At 38.0% G+C, this 23,127-nt stretch overlaps 1 protein-coding gene across 1 annotated transcript in view; it reads left to right on the forward strand.

Annotated features, from left to right (window-relative positions):
- Positions 1–936: 936 nt before the first annotated feature.
- LOC149818936 (ubiquitin-conjugating enzyme E2-23 kDa-like) overlaps positions 937–23,127 on the forward strand; it is a 32,148-nt gene continuing 9,957 nt past the window's right edge. The window contains exons 1-5 of the mRNA XM_089985946.1: positions 937–1,071; positions 1,150–1,229; positions 2,441–2,555; positions 2,684–2,736; positions 2,870–2,998. Of these exons, the coding sequence (XP_089842072.1) occupies positions 1,028–1,071; positions 1,150–1,229; positions 2,441–2,555; positions 2,684–2,736; positions 2,870–2,998 (421 nt within the window). The 5' untranslated portion in view covers positions 937–1,027. The remainder of the gene's footprint in view (positions 1,072–1,149; positions 1,230–2,440; positions 2,556–2,683; positions 2,737–2,869; positions 2,999–23,127) is intronic.

Genomic DNA, 23,127 nt, shown 5'->3' on the forward strand with positions numbered 1-23,127 from the left:
CACCCATTGATATCTTAAGTATTTATGCACTTCCTGGACTCTTATTTTACCTTAGGATCAGTCTCTAACCTTTCCTAAAATCGCCTAAGCCATATAAGCAAAAACCAGACTTGAAACAACATTGCAATCCCGTTCTACAGGCTGTTTTACTGCAGATAAGGGCCACAACACACTTATCACTTATGATATTACCATGTTTTTGAAGAGTATGAACAAGCAATTTGAAAGGTAAAAAAGTGTTTTAGTAAGTTATTAATCATATACCAACGGGTCTGCTTGTGTGGCAGGAGCCGTTAATGCGCATCAACTTGCGTTGGTGGGACGTTGCAGCAAGTTCCAATCCCTATGGTATAGTTGTATAACCGTTAGGGGTCTGCCTAAACCAGCTTTCTCTATCGAAAAAAAAGTTATTAAACATGTAAAAGACTGTTTTAGTAAAATGGATGTAATTAACAGGTTAATACCCACCAACCTTTTGCCTTAAACCCTCATTTTCTCCTTTTACTCCCTGTTGTAAGGAATCATAGTGACAAATATCGCAAGATTTATGAAAATCTCGCATTAATATCGTGAGAAATTGCCTGAAAGTTTAAAATGGAAATTTCTTGCTAGATTTTCAAAATATAGTGAGATTTATGAAAAAATACTAATATCGCGATTTAAACGTGATATTTACGTTTTAAACGGCTATTTATCATGAAAAAACTGTGTATTTTTATTTTTAAACAATTTGTATTAATAATTTTCTTAAAAAAATTATGTTTTTTAATTAATTTTTTTATTGCCAAGATTTTGCAGAAAAAGGTGAGATTTATGAAAATTTTTCAATTTCTCGCGAGTTTTTGAAAAACGAGATTTTGCGGATAAGCACGTTTGTCACTATGGTAGGAATCTTTACAAAGACGTCAGCTTTAGCCGTCTTACTTCTTTTCACCAACAAGAGAGGGAGCGAGTCTTCTTTTTTCTTATAGCCTTTAGGTTTCTTAAAGAAAATACAAGGAAAGAAAAGCAAAGAGTCCGACCAACCATGTCTTCTCCAAGCAAACGTCGGGAGATGGACCTGATGAAATTGTACCCATCTCTTGATTTCGTGATTTTTCTCATCTTTTTCTTTTGGGTTTTTGTCAATTTTTTTTGGGTATGATGCAGAATGATGAGTGATTACAAAGTGGAGACAATCAATGATAGCATGCAAGAGTTTTATGTGGATTTCCATGGGCCAAACGAGAGTGAGTCTTCACCACCCGTTTGATTATTTATCGTATTCCATGGCCTTTTGTGGGTAATTTCCATCTGGGTGTTCGTTTTTCTTGCAAGCTCTTGCTTAATTATATGGATTTTTATTTGGGATCCTTTGAAACATTACCTTGGGATTCTTCGGAACATTACCACCACATTCGCCATTCAATTGTTATCTTATGGTCAAACACTTTGTTTTGGTGAGTTCATAGTAGCGATTGTCTTTGTAAAGGTGCTACTTTTTATAGTGTTAGTACCTGTTTTTTCTCCTTTCTTTATAGATAAATGAAGTCCTTTATGGGTTCCTTCAGAAATCATTATCACTATCACATCGTCGAAACTTCGTATTTCAGTTCCCTTTTGGCTCGTTAGATCCTCTGTCATTCCTTATATGGAAATGAACTTTTTGTTTGGGACTTTAATTGTTTATGTGTTTTACTTGTCATTTTGGAGCCCGTCCTATTTGTTGATGAAAATTATCTTGTCATTATCCTAAACTTGAAGGGAAGAGTTACCAATTAGTTTTTGCGTGGCTTTGATTTCTAGTAATTCAACTGGCTTATAATAAAACTTGTCAACATGGTACTTACTATTGTTATGTAATGAAGGGTACCGTTTCAGTATAATCATGATTAATCTCTGGTTCCATTCTGAGTATTGTCGTTGCAGCTGAAGTTTGCTGTTTCTCCTTGAGTTGCTAATGTCGAAATGGTTCCCTCTTAGTCTATCCAGAAGTTTTTGTAAAATGTAAATTATAGTATTTCATCACGGTCTCATGTCTTAAATTGGTTGATTAATTTGTAATTGACTTCATTTATACCCATTCCGGTGCTTGGAGATCCTTTTGATTCTTCCATGCTGTGAGTCATACTGCTAGTACTGCTAAACCATTGTGCAGTCGTTCAAAATTTGTGGCTTGACTTGTTCTTGTACAGCTTCCAATCGGGTGGATCCTGCATTGGCAATGCATGAGTTGTTCTGTGCGAAAAGTCAAAATAACCTTAATTGCATGGTAAACAACTTGCATGTGGCGTGTGTCAGCTCAAGTCACCCTTTGCATCTCACTTCATGATGTCGTGTGTCTTCTTAGAGAAACTGCCACCATTGTATTGGCCTTTGATTGTTGCATTAACTTTGATATACTCTGGAGAAGCATATGAATGATTCGTTTACAAACATAAGAGCATTTATGATATGACAGGTCCTTACTATGGAGGAGTATGGAGGATTAGGGTGGAATTGCCAGATGCCTATCCTTACAAGTCTCCATCTATAGGTTTTGTTAATAAGATATATCATCCAAATGTTGATGAAATGTGAGCTTCTAATTCCTAATAATTATTTTTATTCATAAGCTAATTATAGGATATTATATACATTACTTGGGGATCAGTAGGCATGATTTCTCAATCAATGGAACCTCATGCTGGTTGTTAAATTTCAGGTCCGGTTCTGTTTGCTTGGATGTTATCAACCAGACTTGGAGTCCAATGTTTGGTAATATAACATTGAACCACGTTGTATCTTTGCTGTTAATACATGGTTCTATTAAGCATTTATAAACCAAACTTCAATTGTGAAAATCAGATGAGCACACATTTTCAAACATAACATTGTCATTGTTTTCCAGATCTTGTCAATGTTTTTGAGGTATTTCTTCCTCAACTTCTTTTGTATCCCAACCCATCGGATCCATTGAATGGAGAGGCTGCTGCTTTGATGATGCGTGATCGAGCTGCTTATGAGCAGAGAGTTAAAGGTACATTCTGTTAATATGAGTGAACCCCTGAATGTATTTTCAGTGTTACTTTTCTTTCGATGATTTTTTGCAGTTCTCATTTAAATTTTGTTAAAACATCGATTCCTTTCCTAACTATTTCCATATTATTTTGAAAACATGAATAATATGAAGCACCTTCTGCGTATTCTTAAAAACTAATTGATTTTATATATTGTTCTGAAAATACAATGTGTTTGGTTTGCTAATTGTCATGAGTTTGTCTGGATACTTAATCTATGCAAGCAAGTACTACATATTTAATAATTGGATTTAATCTCCAAAATGTGCTTTCCTAAATTTGATGGCTGACGAGATTCTTAAGGTGATATTCTGTCTGAGGAGCATGTCAACAGCCTGATATCTAATGGTTGTTATTTAATCCAAATAGCTATATGTAAATACATCCTATGTCCACAATAATCTTTTCTTTTTCTTTTTTGAGCAGTAACTGCACACAAGTGAATATGCTGCATGCTGGGCATACTAAATTGTTGATTGCTGAACTATTTTTTAAGGTTGTAAGTAGCGTATTGTAACCCATATCGGTCGGGCCCAAAGTAAGATACGTATCGTATTGTATCGTATCGTAAAAAATAAAAAAATTCACTAAAAAAATAAAAAATCTAACACAATTTGAAAAAAAAATCGTAGAATGCAAGAACACAATATATTTATATGATAAGATTAACTAAACATAAATATGTCATTAAACATTTAACATACACACATTTGGTTGTACAACAACGCATCTAATCACCACAAATACAATTGGTTAAGACAAAATAATGATACATTCAAAAGCCAAAAGGTTTTCATAACTCATTACACAAGTTAAAGTTATATTTTTTAGTTACATAATGCCATAATAAGGGGAAAGGCATACAAGCTAGAGTTCATAAACATATGTCTATATATAAAAGTCATCTTTCAGTATCAAAATTCAGTTCAATGATTTTCTTCGTTTATTGCATCATTCAATGGCTTGAGATGATGATGGGTCATCTTCTAAATCAGGGACCACCTCTAGCAATTTTGCTCGCACAAATGCTGCACATACTCGTGCCTTTCTTTTATCATCTTCTATAAGACTAGTAAGAACTTCAACACGAATATAAGTAGGAATGCGATGTATACATAATTTCACGATGAAGTATCTATGCCCCACAACATGACATTTAAATCTATACAATTCTCCATGTATTATGAAACCACAAAAGTTACACTTCACTATTTCTTTCAAACACATCTCTAAGTCAACTGGTGTACAATATTTAAATGTAGGATCCTTTAAGAGGCATCCTCCAAGGCCTCCACCTTCCATCGACCTCCTAAAGTACATATCACTAAATCTAATCACTACAAAGATGTAAAACAATGCTCAATAGCACACTTAGGGACAAAATTTGAGTTCTAAGGGCAAAAAAATGGGGTTAAGGGTAAAAAACTAGAAGTAAAGTAATATCTTCTAGAAGCATAAAAAAAGAAGGGAGATTACCTTCCTTCAACTTTAATCATACACAAATGAAGCAAAGAACGAGTTTTTTTTACTTTATCTCACTTTCTTGAGTGAAAATTGGGTGAAAATGCACTCTTATGTGAGAAAACCACAAAGGCATCCTCCTTGTGCAAGAATCAAACCCCAAAACGCTCTCAAGTTTCCTATGAGTGCGTGAGTTTCCCTCTAATGGCCTCTACACAAATGGAGAAATCGACCCTAGGAAGGTCTTTAAAACCCAAAATAAAAAAAGTTTTGGCCATTTTAAAGTGCGCCTGAAGTGTATCCTACGAAACGGTACAATACAGAGGTATATCATACGATACACCCGATATGGATGCGATAGACACTCGTATTGTGATACAAGTGTGTATCGTATCGTTAGAATACATAGTAACGATACATATTGTACCGTATCGTACGATACTTACAACATTGCTTATTTTCCTGGCAACAGAAATTTCATGTCTTTCCTTTACTCTTTTTATGTGTATGTTGTAAACATGTGCATGTGGCCAATTAAATCCTTCAATTCCATTATCACATTGATATTGTGAACAAGGATCCCTCGTTTTAAAGAATACCATGAATTTGTGTAATTTGCTATAGTCATGAGAGCCTTCATGGCTCTCTTACCCGCAAGTGATTGGACTTATGAATACTGGTATTGTCTTGGAATTTACCATAATCTCTACATAGATTTCAGTCTTCTAGTGGCTATTATTTTGTTGAAGATATCTGCTTATGGAAATGCACCTCTGTTTAGGGAAAGGTGCTTGAATTACAGTTGAGTAGAATTTGGATGACATTCATGTTGAAATTATCTTGGATTGTCATTGTTTTCTAGTGGCCTACTTATTGGATCAATTAATGTTATATGTGCTTTCTTTGATATATTTTCTTTGAAAGTAACGATCATTGAATGGGTACATGGATTAAGTTCAGGTAGTGGAAAAGATTGTCTTGCATGGGCAACTACAAATATGAGTTAACAACAAAATTGAGCAAAACAAATAACATGCCTCTGCATCCAATCAAAAGTAATGCAGCTTGCAGTTTCTGGGATACTAGTGATGAGTAAGGTTCGCAAAATTATGCCATTGTGAAATAGTACCTATTTTTGGTCAAGAACATCCTGCATTTTATCAATGAAAATATGAATTTTGGGAAAATCCTGCATTTTGTTAATGGAAACACAAAGTCAACTTGTTGAATTCTGGCTTATTACCTGCACTTGATCCATTGCATTGCACAATCCATGTAATTTTGGTGACCAGTGGCGTCAAAGAGTTTCTTTCACTGGAGGTAGATTTTATCATTGAGACTTGAGAGTCTTTTATTGAATGTACCTATGGAAGACTATACTTGTACCGGTTTATGGTGAAGAGCGCTAATGGTACCCTAGACCAATGGTGTGTGCAATATCTAGTCTGTGCTTTGAAATATTGAGGACCTTCCATCTAATCTAGGAACTCTTTCAGATTATATATGGGGTTTATTGGCATCATTTTCAACGTGAAATATAAAAATTTCAGGCACATTTAAAGAAATTGAAATTCAATGCCTGAGATGCAAAAAGTTCCTCTTGGGGAAGTTCTTTCAGATGTTGCTGATCTCTGTCTTTCTTTCTCTATTTCTCTCTTGGAGGGTGTTCATGCTATCAACTTTGTTAATTGCTTAATATGATCCTGCTTTCTTTAAAGGGAAAAACTGGGCATGCATAAATTGAATTACTCGTTAAAATGGTAATCTCTTATCACCAGATTTCTCTCATTCCCTATAAAGTTTTACTTCCTCTAAAAAATTATTCTTTTATATGGAAGTTTGGGATTTAGAAAACAAGGTTCTTAGGTCCTTTTTTAGTTGAAAATGCCTTCTAGTAACAAAATGGGCAGAATGTTGAGAATCTGTAAGTGAGTGGATCCAGTAAAACTCTTTATGTCACCCTGAAAACATTGTATACATGTAGATAACTGCTACACTTGTTTAAGCTCTAGAGTGGATATAACCTTGTGAACAGTGGCATTTTGATTTTGTCTATAAAACAAAAAGTTTCCATTAGTATAGTCTAGTTCATATTTCATTGTTTAGCATGTAACTGAGATTTCAATATTTAATAGTGGTTGTTTCCCAGTTGTTTCAATCAATTACTTCTTTCTACGATGGTCTGTGTTAATAAAGATAAGTAATCTGAACTATTGAACAGACCAGTTTGATATGTTGTTTGAATGGTTTGAACTTTGAAGGCAATTATATGCTTCCATCTGAAGATATGCACGAAATGGAGACACTAGAGAAAATTTCCAGGTTTAAGGTTCTTAGAAGCTTTAAGCAACTTAGATACCATGTGCAATTGAGCGAGTTAGTGCCAAAACTGTAGCCCATTGTCAAAGAAGGGAAGATGAAAAGGATAATGGACATGAAAAAGTGGAATGATGAGATTACTATCAGGTTCTTGTTTACCGAGGAAAATGTGAATAGGAAGACAAGGAAACGCCAAAGCCAATAGGAGATTGACATGACTTTGTTTTTGAGTCTGGAATTTGGTTTGTTCTTTCCTTATTGAAATTTTGACTTGCAAGTTGATAATTATGATCATGTTTCTTTGTGCATTTTTTGACGATGCCATTTTCTAGACACGGGTTGCCACTTACCAGTTTGCTGGAGGCCAAGATCTGGAATTGCTAGGTTGCTTAAACCAGCAATCATGAACTATACAACTTGGAGAAGAACTCGAGGGAGATGGGGTCTTTCTTTGGACAGCAGAAAAGGATGACCTCGATAAGGCATTTTGTCACTAAGAGTACATATTGTGAAAGCTAATCTATTATCAACTCCAGCTTATCAAGCTCTTTGTAGCTCCTCTAAAGTAGGTGCAAGCTTGTAAAATTGACAGATTTGGCTTTACCATAAACTGTTTTTATCTTGGTGTGGATATCATATATGAAGTATTCTTGTTGCAGAGCTAGAATAGGATCTGCTGAAATTGTAGCAGGTGTCATGTTGATCATTGTTCAACAGCTTGACTCCCATTGCCCTCCTCCCTCAAGTAAAGCTTTAGAATGTGACAGGAGGCATCTTCAACTAAGGTGCCTAAGGAAATGATAAATATGCAAGCAAGTGATGATGCTTGGGAGGATGATTATGTTACAAATAAAAGAGTAATTTCGGTATCCCACAATTACCAACTCTCTGTCCATGCTTCAACCGTCAGACACCTCACTGTTTTCAGCCTTGGAAGCCATACTACTGTGGCTACCTTCCACTACTTGCATCAACATGTGCAGTCTTTCCATTTTCTCCTAATTCTCCCCCTTTTTTCCCTTTTTTGCATCTAGATTAATTTTTGGTGGCCAGGTGTCATAATGGGTTATGGAGATATGAAACATGCAAGATTAGATATGTAGTGAAAGATTTTTGTATAGTTTAAATAGTATCTATCTTTTGGATCCTAACCATAATTATGTCAGTGTATTTAAAGTGTCCATTTATTTCTTTGGATCATAGTTGCAATCTCTATGAAAAGGAAATTTTTTTGTGGTTATAAGCAACTAAGAGTATAACAAAAAGATGTGGTATATGCTTGCTTGTCCTAAGATTCAACCAGATGATTGCATCTCTAGAATATGTCAGCCTATCAGTTGTTAATGTTCCACATTTTAGTGTTCAACCTTCAAATATAAAGTTTCTATTCCTATTACTGATGTTGTATTATACAATTAACAAGGGCTTGTCTTTTCCGATATCTGATATGAGTGGCCCTTCTTGGTGCAATAGCATATGAAGGGTTCCATGTTTCTATATCCAAATTAAAAGATGATATCTAGCCTTTGCTTAGGCTTTTAGGTGATCCTCCAACATGCAATTTCTTCTCATTGACTCCATTCCACCCCTTCTTAAGGAAGCCTCAATATGGCCACTTCACATGCCTCATTTTACATTACATTCAAATGATTGGTGTATTCTTAGTCATCTATTATATTGACTGTTTTTATCAGCCAATTCACACGTTTATTATAGATATTCATTGCGCTTGATACATAGTTTGTATGTCACAATTGTATTGCACATTTCTCAATATTGAGTGTTTACCCTTCTTGGTCATTTTAAATCAACTTATCTTTCTTCCACTATTTTCAATTAGAAAGCCATCAAACCATAAGGTCATATGTCAATATGTAACATCACCATCATATAAATCTCTTCAAAAGTTATTTCATTTCGGAACCTCATTATGATCACACTAAAGCCACTGATTTTTAATCTTTACATGGTCTGTTTAGTACCATGTCCACAAAAGCAGATCTAGCTTTCAATGAGGTAGCATTTGAATCGAGAGACACAACATACAATAGAAATTATTGCGTCCTTTTCAATGTTGGCCCTACAGTTAAAACAAACAACGGACAAGAGTGGGAGGAACTGTTGCATCCCTCCCGCTATCTTGCATCCTCAATTTTCATACAGAAGAGTTGCACCTCTAGAGGTAGGGTTGTAAATGGGTTGGGTACCTGACCCATTAGGGTATATACCCAAATCCTCCCAAATAACTAATCACTGGGATTCGAGCTTTGTCGGGTCATGAAAATGGAATCCCAGACTTGGACCCACATAATTTCATACATTTATTTATATTAAAAATACATAAAATACTCGAGTCGGGTTGGGTACTCTTTACAAAAAAATTTGAATGGGGAAAGAAGGGACTTACCCGGATTCACTAAAATCCTTTTAGAAGTGTAGGGATGCCGTATATCTCCACCGTCCTTCGCCTGATGGGAAGGTAAAATCCAGACAAGTTCTCTGATCTCTGTAGCCCGAATTTCACCGTTGAGACACTAAAATATGCAACAAAGATCAGAAGTGTATAAGTATCCATTCTAAAACAATAAAAATCAAAATGAAATAATGAATCTAATTAAATTATCTGAAAAAATTACCTCTTTCAGACTTGAGGGTTCATTTAGCTTTTAGGCTCACCTTCGCTCAAGTACGATGACTGTTGAAATTACTTCTCCAGCACCTCTGCCTAGGTATGGCAACTTGAGAGAGAGAGGTATGGCAAAGCGAGGGCACGTTCTCTCTAGGACCAGGGTTCAGACAGGAAAAAATCCTGATGATCAGACTCCAGGGGCAGACCCCTACTTATAAATTTTTGAGTGGGATACAAATCACCAAAATTTTCGTATTCATATCCAGTCCAAATAGAACTCCGCCTGTGTATAACTGTTTAGTTATACACTGCCGGTCCCAAGCCCGGATAAAGGAGGAGGGTTGCGGTAGGCCTGTGACAGCCAACATAAAAACTTAGTCATACCCTATGAATATGAACCAATATGAGAAGTTCGTTGGGGCGTTCCCTACTGAGCGGCGCGCTGTACTCTATAGGTCCGGAGGCAGTGATAAATGGGCAAGGGTTGCTAGGTCGTCGCCCGGAAGCGACGTGTCACACCGGCGCCCGGGTGTGGTGTCAAATAGGCAAGAGTTCCCTCACTTTGTTGGACGGGTGGGGGTAAAGAAGTTAGTCCAAGACCATAAAATTAGGTTAGCCACTTGGAACATAGGATCTTTAACTGGTAAGTTGGTAGAGTTAGTAGATGTTATGTGTAGGAGAAAGATTGATATTTTATGTCTACAAGAGACCAAATGAGTAGGTGAGAAAGCAAAAACGATAGAACCTTGGGGATATAAGATTTGGTATACAGGAATAAATAGGAATAGGAATGGACTAGGGATAGTTATGAGTCGTAAGTTTATAGATAATGTAGTTAAGGTCCGTAGGAATGGTGATAGGATTTTACTTATTAAATTAGTATTAGAGACGGATATTATTAATATTATTAGTGTTTATGCACCTCAAGTAGGTTTAGATAATTCCATTAAGCATCAATTTTGGGAAGATTTAGATGGAGTAGTACAAGGGATATCTTATGGAGAAAAGCTCTTCATCGACGGTGACCTTAATGGACATGTAGGCATCAGTAGGGATGGATTTGAGAGTATCCATAGAAGCTATGGTATAGGAAAAAGAAACGAAAGTAGAAAAAGGATTTTAGATTTTGGTTTGTCCTATGATATGATCTTAGCAAACACTTGGTTTAGGAAGAGGGAGTATCACCTAGTAACATTTAAAAGTGGGGTTAATACGAGTCAGATAGATTTTTTCCTACTTAGAAAGAGAGATAGGGGTTGTTGCATCGATTGTAAGGTTATACCGGGAGAAAGTGTAGCTACACAACATAGAGTCTTAATTTTAGATCTTAGAATTAAACAATACCGCAAAAGGGATAAACATATGATAGATCCTAGAATTAAGTGGTGGGCACTGAAAGAAGTTAAACAAGGAATGTTTGTAGAGCGGGTAGTTAAGGAAGTTGATTGGTGTCTCGAGGAGGATTCAGAATCTATGTGGAATAAGATAGCGGGTGGCATGAGAAAGGTGGCTAAGGAGGTATTGGGTGAGTTTAAAGGCGGTGCACCGCTAGGTAAGGATACATCGTGGTGGAACGAGGATGTCAAATTAGCTATTAAGGTTAAAAGAGAGTGTTATAGAAATCTAAGTAAAAATCGTGATAATGAGAATTTGGAGAAGTATATGATAGCAAAGAAGGAAGCTAAAAAAGTAGTTCGGAACGCGAGGGATAAGGTATATAAGGAGGTTTATGACAAGTTGGATACCAAAGAGGGTGAGAAGGATATTTATAGGCTTGCAAAGATAAGAGATAGGAAATCGAGGGATCTGGGTATGATTAGATGTATCAAAGATGAAACGCAAAGGGTTTTAGTCAAAGATGAGGAGATTAAGGAGAGATGAAAAGATTATTTTGATAAGCTATTTAATGAAAGTCATGCTTAGGATCTTGGAGACTTTTCAATTCCTTTTCATGAGATGAATCGTGACTTCATGCGCAAGATTCAAAAGAAAGAAATTGTAGAGGCTTTGAAGAAAATGAAATCAAGAAGGGCAGTTGGCCCAGATGGTATACCTATCGTGGCTTGAAAATGCTTGGGAGAGAAAGGTTTAAAATGGTTGACAAATCTTTTTAACAAGATTTGGCGGACAAATAAGATGCCTAATGAGTGGAGGAAGAGTACTTTGGTGCCTTTATATAAGAATAAGGGTGATATACAAGATTGTACAAACTATCGTGGTATAAAACTCATGAGTCATACTATGAAACTTTGGGAGAGGGTGATTGAGTCTAGGTTGAGGAAGATTGTCATGATATCGGAGAATCAATTTGGTTTTATGCCTGAAAGATCAACTATGGAAGCTATACATCTTCTTAGACAACTTATTGAGAGAAATAGAGAGAGGAACAAAGATTTGCATATGGTTTTTATTGATTTGGAGAAGGCTTACGATAGAGTACCTAGGGACGTTCTCTGGTGGACAATGATGAAGAAAGGTGTTTCTCTCAAGTACATTAGTATAATTAAAGATATGTATAAAGGAGTAATAACCAATGTTCGCACTTGTGGAGGGGTGATAACCAATTTTCCTATAACGGTTGGGTTACATCAAGGATCTGCTTTAAGCACTTTCCTATTTGCTATAGTGATGGATGAGCTTACGAGATCAATTCAAGAAAATGTGCCGTGGTGTATGTTGTTTGCTGATGATATTGTTTTGATTGATGAGTCTAGAGCTGGGGTTAATGCTAAGTTAGAATTATGGAGACAGACATTGAAAGCAAGAGGTTTTAAGTTGAGTAAGAGTAAGACAGAATACATGGAATGTCGATTTAGTAAGCAATGAAGTAGTGATGGGAGTGTAGTGAAGCTTGGTGAGTACGAAATACCGGTGGATGATTCTTTCAAATATTTGGGATCTATCATTCAAAAGTATGGAGAAATTGATGGAGATGTAAATCATAGGATAAAGCTTTGGTGGATGAAATGGAAGAGTGCAACTGGAGTGTTGTGCGATCGTAGAATGCCATTGCGGTTGAAGGGAAAGTTTTATAGGACGACTATTAGGCCCGCTTTACTATATAGTACGGAATGTTGGGCTGCCAAGAGACATCATATTCAAAAAATGAGTGTAGCTGAGATGCGTATGCTGAGATGGATGTGTGGAAATACAATAAAAGATAAGATTCGGAACGAGGAGATACGTAAGAAGGTAGGCGTTGCACCCATTGAAAATAAGATGAGATAGAATAGTTTACGGTGGTTTGGACATATTCGACGAAGGCCTAATGATGCTCCAGTTAGAAGGATGGAGAAATGGGAAAATATATTAGTTAAAAGAGGTCGGGGTAGGCCTAGGAAGACATGGATGGAGGTGATAAGAAAGGATATGAATGCTTTGAACCTCACCGAGGACATGGCGTTGGATAGAAATGAATGGAGGAGAAGGATTCATGTGGAAGACCCATAATGATTTTCTTTGTTGGTTCATATCGCCGACCCCAATTGTTTTGGGATGAAGGCGTAGTTGTTGTTATTGTATATCCAGTCCAAATAGAGCCAAGTTGATCTCAAATGCGGATAGAGATCAATCCATAAGAGTCCTCCCCTCCTAAAAAACGTGCAGGAGGGGGGAGGTTAGGATAGGATCGAATGAGGATAAGCCAAATGGCTTATCGCTGCATTCGGGTCATGGGATGATAGTGCGTTTGGCCATCCCAAGGTGGGATGGTGAAACCTAGGGGCCGTCCCAAGGTAGATGGGATGAGGCGGGACGAAACGGGACGACCCACCCAAGGTGGGACAACCAAGTTTGGGGCTGTACCAAGGTGGGTCCAAGTGGGACAGAGGTGGGACGACTGGGACAAGATGGGCCATCCCAGGGTGGGATGACTGGACACAGTGCCGTCCCAAGATGCGACGATTAGGACAATGGTGGGATGGCTGGGACAAGATGGGCCATCCCAGGGTGGGATGGCTGGACATAGTGTCATCCCAAGATTGGACGACTGGGACAAGATGGGATGACTAGGCACTGGGCGGACAAGGCTTGACAAGGTGGAATTAACAGGATGAATCTGTCCTAGGGTCGTCCCATGGTGGAAAGACTAGGACATGGCGGCCGTCCCATGGTGGGAGGGCCAAGAGAGGGTGGTCGTCCAGGGTGGGACGACCTGGACATGTGGGTGACAAGCCAGAACAAGAAGGACAAGGTGGGACGACCAAGATACCTGGACATCCCAAGGTGGGCCGACCAAGAAAGGGCCATCCCAAGGTGGGATGACCAATACACTTATTCGTCCAAAGGTGGGATGACCAGGATAGGCCGTTCTAAGGTGGAATGACCAAGACACCTAGTCGTCCCAAGGTGGGATGGCCAGGACAGGGTCGTCCCAAGTTATGGGGGGTCTGGGACAAGGTGGGATGACCAGGAGAGGAGGTTGCCCCTGCTGGGACTGCCAAGACAACACAGTGCCATCTCAACCCAAAAACAGAACCCAAGTGTGGGAGGTGGACGACAAAGACACTGTCGTCCAAGGGTCAGGATGGCACACCCTATGCCGTCACATGGATAGGGGTAGGTCTGCACAGACTGTGTCATCCTAGGGTGAGGACGAGTGAACTTTCTAGGGTTTTGGGCATTCTGAAAAATTTGGGTGTTTACATATGCCTCTCTTTGTCATTAATTAATGTGATTCGATTTATGACAAAGAAATAGATACACCCAATTTTTGAAACAGTGGGTTGTTGAGACTGTGATTGGTCTCGCCAAGTGAAGTCGGCCAGTTTTTAGAAAAGCCACTGGGTTTTGGGAATCGTTTGGGGTCTTGTCGAATAAGGTTGGGTCAGTGTTTTTGAAGGAAAACTAGGTTGTCGAGATCTTGCTAGGTCTCGTTGAACGAGGTTGGTACCAACATTCGAAGGAAGGAGTTGGGCTGTCGAGTCTGTTATGGGTCTCACCGAGTGAGGTCGGATCAGTCCGAGGACAATTGGATTGCCAAGACCATTTGGTGGTTCCGCCGAATGAGGTCGGTGCCAGTGTAAAAAATGGGGAAGAATTGGGATGTGGAGACTATTGTGGGTCTCGCTGAACGACGTCGGGCCAGTTCGGGAACCACTTTATTTGTAGTAGAGAGAAAGTGTTGGGCTTCAGGCAAGGGTAGCACCAGAGGAATATAGCTTGCTTTCATGCCTTTTAGGTCAATTTTGATTTTTGATGCTTTGAGAATGATTTTTCTTTTTGAGAATTTATTGGGACAAACATCAGGAGTCCTACACCTCTTCTGGTTTGCCGTAGTAAGGATTCAGGGTAGAGATGCCTTTCCTGGTGTTAAAACTGCTCTTTTAATGTGAATATCGAGAAAAAGGAGAGGAGGAAGAGAGGAGAGAGGAGAGGGAATTTTTTTTGAAATCGGCAGCCACACGTTATTTTCTGTGACTGCACTAAACATCATTAAGGTAAATAGGTTTACAAAGTCTTTTTACAATGGCAGGATTACCCCTAGTTAGTAATGAATATTACATTATAATATAGCATACACGTGACCTATATGGGTATGGATCCTCTACTGGATCCATATCCGATCTGGATTCTAATACCCTCCCTCAAGTTGTGCATGGGATTGGACCATGTGCAACTTGTTCTTCAGATACCAAAAGCGGTTACTTGTGAGACCTTTGGTGAACATATCAACAACTTGGTCTTCTGAAGACAATAAACCGGTTCAATCTCTTTATCTGCTACCTTTTGTCTGATGAAATGTTGGTCAATCTCAATATGTTTGGTCCGACCGTGATGAATAGGATTGAACGCAATTTGTATTGCACTTCTATTATCACACATGAGGACTGAACTGGAGATACTCTCTCCCATCTCTGTAAGGAGATGCCTAATCCAGGTTACTTCTGCTGTGGTAGCTGCCATAGATCTATATTCTGCCTATATGCTAGATCTTGCCACAACTTTCTGTTTTCTGCTACTCCATGAGATAAGATTACTTCCAATGAAAACACAATATCCTGAAACAGAACTCCTTTCATCTGGGTCCCCTGCCCAGTCTGCATCTGTATAGGCCAATATGTCATGTTTCGGTGTTACCCATGAAGATTGAGCATATTTGAGTCCATCACCCACTGTGTCTTTTAGATATCGGAGAATACGTTTGACTGCATCCATATGACTAATCTTTGGTTCATGCATAAATTGAGATAAAAGTAAGATACTGTAACATGCCCACTAAACTGCGATACTTGCTTGCATGAGGGTATAACTCGCCATCACAAATGCTGAGTTTTTGATTGATAACACTGGGTGTAGGCACAGGTTTGCAATCTGTCATTCCTGCTTTGGCCAAAAGATCAAAAGTGTATTTGTGTTGAGTTAATGACATTTCTCCATCCTATCTGTCTACCTCTACACCAAGAAAATATCTTAGCCTCCCAAGATCTTTCATCTTGAATCGCATACTCAATAAACCTTTAATTTGCTGAATATGCTCTGGAGCATTACTAGTGACCACTATATCATCAACATATATAAGTAAGAAAACCACAGTGGTTCCATCCCTGTATATGAATAAAGAATGATTTAGTTGGGAACGAATAAAACCGTGGTTCTGAATCTCTGATGAGAAGCTTTCAAACCATGACTTGGAGACTTGCTTTAAACCATACAATGCTCTGGTTAATTTACATACATATTCTTTTGGGTCTCCCTCTGCATAACCTTGAGGTTGCTCCATTAGACCTCTTCTTTTAAATCCCCATGAAGAAAAACATTTTTAACATCAAGCTGACTAAGGCTCCACCCATGTTCAATGGCCAAACCAATGATAATACGAATGGTTCCCATTTTCACTACTGGGCTGAAGGTCTCATCATTGTCTTCACCATATTCTTGGGTGAAACCTTTGGCAACAAGACGTGCCTTGTATCGTTCAATGCTCCCATCCGGTTTGTATTTAATCTTATACACCTATTTTGAGCCAACAACATTTTTATCTTGGGGGCGGCTAACTATCTCTCATGTTCGACACTCATGAAGTGCCTCTATCTCCTCATTCATCGCTTCAATCCATTTGTGAGATTGAACAACTTGACAAAACCCAGGTGGTTCCTCATGTTTTTCAATCTTAGATAGAAAGATCTGAAAATCCATAGAGAAGTTATCATAACTTACCCATTTTTCAATTGGATGCCTTATTCTGCTTGATCTTCTTGGTGCCTCTCTGTCACTGGGTAATGTCATGTGTTCTCCAACAGGAGCATCTGTTTGCTCTCTAGGTCTTCTGGTGTAGACATTCCCTTTGTATTTCTGACATTCTGTTTCCGATACCTTATCTGAAACCGTCTCATCATGTATGTTTTCAGGAGCCAAAGTGGTACATTTAGCAGCATGTGAAATAAGTTCAGCACTGAGCCATGGATCATACCAATTATCAGCCATATCACCATGTTCACGATCATTGCTGGCTTTATTTTCCAGAAAGCTATTTTCATCAAAGACAACATTTCTGGAAATTTTGATCTTCTTATTGATAGGGTCATAACACCTTTACCCCTTGTGTTTATCTGCATAACCTACAAATTGGCATATAGAGGCTTTGTCTTGAAATTTGTTTCTCATGGATTTGTCAGCATGTACCTAACATGTGCATCCAAATACTCGTAACTCATCATAATTAGGCTGTATACCAAAAAGAACATAATAGGGAGACTGATTTTCAAGGATAGGCATAGGAAGCCGATTTATCACATGAGTGGCAGTGTGAAAGGCTTCTGTCCAAAGGTAAATGGGCACATTACAATCATGCATCATACTCATTGCACTTTCCACAATATGTCTGTGTTTACGTTCAACAATTCCATTTTGTTGTGGAGTATACGGGCAAGAAACTCTACGATGTATCCCATTATCTTTGAGGAAATCTAAAAACTCTTTGGAGGAATACTCACCACCTCCATCACATTGGAGAATTTGAATATTTTGGGAGAATTGATTTTTAACATAGGCATGAAAGTGACGAAAAATAAGAAAGACCTCTGATTTGTGTTTCATGAAGAATATCCAAGTAAAACGAGAGAAACTGTCAATAAAGGATACATAATATTTACTTCCAGAAGAAGGATTGGGAGCTGGACCCCAAACATCAGAACATATTATTTCAAAAGGAATAGAAGCTCTTTTATTTATTTGATGAAAAGGAAGTACATGACTCTTGCAAACTTGACAACTGGGACATATTTTATTCTTTAATGAAAGTGAAACAGACTCTGAAAGAAAACCATTGGACACTAACTTTTCAATAAAGAATTGACTACAATGACCAAGACGAGAATGCCAGAGATTTGGCTTATTACATTTGGATAAACTTAGGACGTTTTTAGGGACATGATCAGACTTGAGTTTCAAGATACTGGAGGCTGGATCTTCATTGAAGACATACATGTTTCCACGTCGCTCTCCTTTAGCGAACATCTCCTTCGTTTGAAGATCCTTGACAAAGACAGAAGTAGGAGTAAATTCCACAGATGAATTGGTAGAATCAACAAGTTTAGATGCAGAGACAATGTTTTTCTTTATATTTGGTGCATGAACAACATCAGATAAAGGAATAGATGACTCAGACAAAGGAATAAAGACATTGCCTATGTTTGAAATAGGGTGGTGAGTCCCATCTCCAGTTACAATATTAGATTTTCCAAAATAGGGAACCAAAGTAGAGAATTTACCTGCATTCCCAGTGACATGAGCCGCTGCCCCTGAGTCTACGTACCATATTCCATCATCATTCTGCTTCAGGTTCAGGTTAGCCATAGCAGACAATAGAAGATCCTTAGCATCATCACTGACCCGAAAGGTACATGCAGTTCCTGGTGTAACAATGTTTATATTATTCTGCGCTCTGTTTCGATTTTGCGGGTTGAACCAACAGTTGGCTTTGATGTGACCCCGTTTATTACACTGATAGCATGTGGGAACATTCCTTGAAAAACTGGCTGTGGAATTTGGTGTAGGTAGTAATCCATGTCCACCCTAGATGGCAGATCCCCTGCCTCTGCCACGTCCTCCACGTGCACGATCAACTATCATTCCTGTGGCAAGAACCTCATGTGTAGATGATTGTCCAGCTGAAGCATCAGACATGCTCTTCAGAGTCATTTCGTACTGAAGGAGTTTGACACGTAATTCCTCAAAACTGAGTAATGTAGGTAAGCATAATAAAGAGGTTACAAGGACATGATATTCTGAACCCAGGGCATTCAATGTCTGTTGCACCTTTTCTTTATTTGATACTGGACATCCAACCATGACTAGCTGGTCTGTAATGCTTTTAACTTGATTTAAGAATTCAATAATGCTCATTGCCCCCTTTCTTAACATCTGAAATTCGCGTTTGAGAAACAACACTTTAGCCTCTGATATCTGAGAATATGTCTGAGCTAAAACCTCCCACAAAACTTTGGATGTGCAATCATCAGGAATGAAAATCAATATCTCTTGTGATAGTGTAGAAGTGATGTATGCAACAAGGGCCTAATCGCGCTTCATCCAAGAAACGAATGCAAGATTGCGAATAGTACTCGGTAATCCTCCATCTTCTTTGGCTTCAGTTATGATAAATTATGGAGGTATTGGAGTAGAGCCATCCAAGTGGCCTGAAAGGTCTTGACTTCGAATAAAAGGAGCAATTTGTCTCTTCCAAGTCAAATAATTGTTGGTGTTTAGCTTTTCAGAAACTAGCTGCCCAAGAAAGTTGGAGGAAAGGCCTTGATTAGTTGAAGTATCCATTCACAATTTTTGTGCAAGCGAACGAGAAGAATTCGACTGGTATTAAAAGAAGGAAGAGACGTGGGCAGATCCACGAACGGGAAGGACTCGGCTGGTATTATGCTAGGGAAAAAAATGTGGTATGAGACTAGAGAAATGTGGATCAAGGGACTCGACTAGTAAAGAAGTAGCAACTGACTTTGAAGTGGTAGGGAATAACATCAAACTTTGAATAGTAGCAATAGAGAATACCAAGATGAGAGAATCGGAAGATCGTGTAAAATCGTGTATGAAGAAAACAAAATAAGAAACTTGAATCGTGAAACAAGAAATAGGAAGGAATCGACCTGCTTAGAGAAGGACACGACCTTTGGGTTCAGCCTGTCATGAGTAGGAAGATGTACTCGGTTGAAGGATGAGGAGGAGGACTCAGCGACTGACGAGAGATCAACCTGCTTAGGGGAGAACTCAACTGAAAAGGAAAAAAGATCGAAAACAGACGTGACTTGTCTGTGATCACGGCTGAAGAGGAGAAATGGCAGGTTTGGCTCGTCTTATTGGAAAGGAACAAGCGTGACTGAAGGTGGAGCAAGCGCGATAGGTCGTGGAATAGGCCCTTTCACGTTCTTTGATGAAGAAACAGGCTCGGTTCTGGGTGGAGAAGACTCGATCAGACTCGGTAGATCTTGGCTGAAGAAACAGGCTCGATTCTGGGTGGAGAAGACTCGATCAGACTCGGCAGATCGTGGCCAGGGCCCCTTCACGTTCCTTGATGAATGCACTTTTACGCCCAGATCAATCGCTGCTTTGATACCATGTTAAAGCTGCTCTTTTAATGTGAATATCGAGAAGAAGGAGAGGAGGAAGAGAGGAGAGGGATTTTTTTTTTGGAATCGGCAGCCATGAATATTACATTATAATATAGCATACACGTGACCTATATGGGTATGGATCCTCTACCAGATCCATATCCGATCTGGATTCTAATACCTGGGATGATTAATTTCAACATGAGACTTTCTGCCTTAGTAAGGAGCAGTGTTGTGAAAAGTGTTGAGGCCTAGCGAGGCACTCCACCAAAAACCGAGTGGAGGCGTAAAGCGTAAGCCTCAAATTTTTTTTTGAAAACCTTAAAAAAATTATAAAAAATATCTAAAAATACAAATAAATAAAGAAATGCTTTATTGATGAAATAACAACTAATAAGAAATAAAAAATCTCAAATAAGTACTAAAATATGAGATTAACATATAAAAGTAACTAAAAACTGATTATATAATTGGAAAATATATGAGATTAACCAAAAAAAGTTAAAATATACTAAGAAACTTATTACATAACTTAATTAACTAGAAAATATATGAGATTAACCTACAAAAGTTAAAATATATGAGATTATTCTAAAAAATATGAGATTAACATATAAAAGTAACTAAAAAAATGATTACATAACTGAAATATTTATGAGATTAACCAATAAAAGAAAAAATATACTAAGAAACCGTTTACATAAGTGGAAAATATATGAGATTAACCAACAAAAGTTAAAATATATAAGATTATTCTAAAAAATATGAGATTAACATATAAAAGTAACTAAAAAATTAATTACATAACTGGAAAATATATGAGATTAACCAACAAAAGTTAAAATATACTAAGAAACTGATTACATAACTGAAATAACTGGAAAATATATGAGATTAACCTACAAAAGTTAAAATATATGAGATTATTCTAAAAAATATGAGATTAACATATAAAAGTAACTAAAAACTGATTACATAAATGGAAAATATATGAGATTAACCAACAAAAGTTAAAATATACTAAGAAACTGATTACATAACTCAAATAACTGAAAAATATATGAGATTAACCTACAAAAGTTAAAATATATAAGATTATTCTAAAAAATATGAGATTAACATATAAAAGTAACTAAAAAACTGATTACATAACTGAAAAATATATGAGATTAACCAACAAAAGTTAAAATATATTAAGAAACTAATTACATGACTGAAATAACTGAAAAATATTCGAGATTAACCAACAAAAGTTAAAATATAGTAATATACTAAGAAACTTATTACATAACTGAAATAACTGGAAAATATATGAGATTAACCTACATAAATCTTTTTCATTGTCTCAGAAGTCTTGTTGTAAATTTTTTTTTTGCGCTTCAGGCTTGCGCCTTGAGGCACAGAGGGCCGCGCCTCAAGGCGAGGCGCGCCTTTTGCGCGTTTTTGATAACACCGGTAAGGAGAGTCAGGCATGCTTCGGTCATGTGACACCAAGGAAAAGGACAAATCTTTCTGTGTACTCCTTAGACTCGGGATCCCTATGGCTAGACTCTTTGGTGCATGCAATGAACTTTTATGGTATGCAGTGAGACCATGGTTGCCAGTTGAGGAAGCGGGAGCGGGAGGCGATACGGGAAGCAGAAAGCGAGGCACTTTCAAAATTTTAAGTAGCGGGAAGCATGGGACCACTTAAGAGCGAATAAGGAATCGTCTCAGAAGCGACCTATGAAGCGAACCGGAAGCGAGGGGGAAGCAAAAAAATAATAATAAAAAAATACAAACAAAAAAAATGCAAAAAATGGGGGAAGCGTGATGGGAAGCGCGCTTCCCATAAAAGGGAGGCACATTTCCCATTAAAGGGAAGCACACTTCCCATAAAAGGGAAGCACGCTTCCCATTAAAAAATGGCACTTCCCCGTGCATTTCAGAAGCACAACATTTTACGCTTCTGAAGCGTGCTTCCCCACTTACCTAGGCGCTTTCGGTAACTCTGAGTGAGACTCATGTATTTATATTAGAGTGGGTAGTCTATTGCAAAATGATTAATCATTTAGAATCAAATACTTTTGTTCTTTTCTCCCTTCTCAAAATTAGAACCTTCTTGACAAGTTGATTCCTACACTTGAGATGCGTACCCTTTATACCTTTCTCCTCTCAGGTTGGTATAAGATAGTAATACTCGGCTTCACTGGGATTTTTCTCCTCTAATTCTGTCTTGGTTTCAAGCGACTAGTTATAGGAACATGAGATTAGGTCTCAAAGCATTCATGTTGGGTCTAATGGTTTCCACTAAGGGCTTGAACCCTGAAGGACTAGAGCTTTACGAGAACACGTTCAAGTACACCTTTAACTCTAGGTAAGTTTTCTGGATTCTTTGTTTTTAGCTCGAAGGGGCTTATTCCTTACTTTTGCCATCCTATGTCCTGAGGCCTGGCAACCATGGTTCTCATGGCTTTCCGGTCCAGGAGTGATGCCCTTTGGAGTGCTTAAAGGCATATCTCCTTTTCAAAAACTGTATGGAAAGGTTCCAAAGTATGATATGTTAAAGGCGTTTGGTTGTATATGTTTTGTTTTGCTACCTTACAGATATAGGGACAAGTTATCTTCTAAAGCTGTCAAATGTTGCTTTTTTGGTTTTGCTGAGTGTCAAAAAGGGTACAAGTGCTATGATTCGGTTGGAAAGAGAGTGTGGGTATCTAGGCATGTGTTCCAGGAGAATGTGCTATACTTTAGTTAATATGGAGAAAAGTTGGAGAATGAGACCAACTTATCCTTTTTTGTTCCCTTTTAAGAAAGGAAAGGTGGAAGAGAAAGGATGGAAAGTCAAGGAGAACAAGTTCTTGCTAGAGAAGATAGGTTTGGTCAGACCTATTCAAGGAGATGTGAAGGTGTGATTGAAATTCCATTTTTTAATCAGGTAGAAGAACATGGAAGTGAAGAGGCCAATCTTGATCAAATTCCTATGACAGTTGATCCGAGACAACAATAACAAAACCTAGAGTTACCATCTTCTTCTTTCGTGTCTTCTCATGTACGTAAAAGTTTTAAACCTTCTGTACTTCCATCTCGTTTTTTAGCTACTCATCATCATACTTTTTTAGCCTTAATCCATTCCTATGTT

This window comes from Nuphar pumila, chromosome 13 (assembly GCF_984573655.1).
Source record: "Nuphar pumila chromosome 13, dmNupPumi1.hap1.1, whole genome shotgun sequence".
NCBI classification, from domain to species: domain Eukaryota; kingdom Viridiplantae; phylum Streptophyta; class Magnoliopsida; order Nymphaeales; family Nymphaeaceae; genus Nuphar; species Nuphar pumila.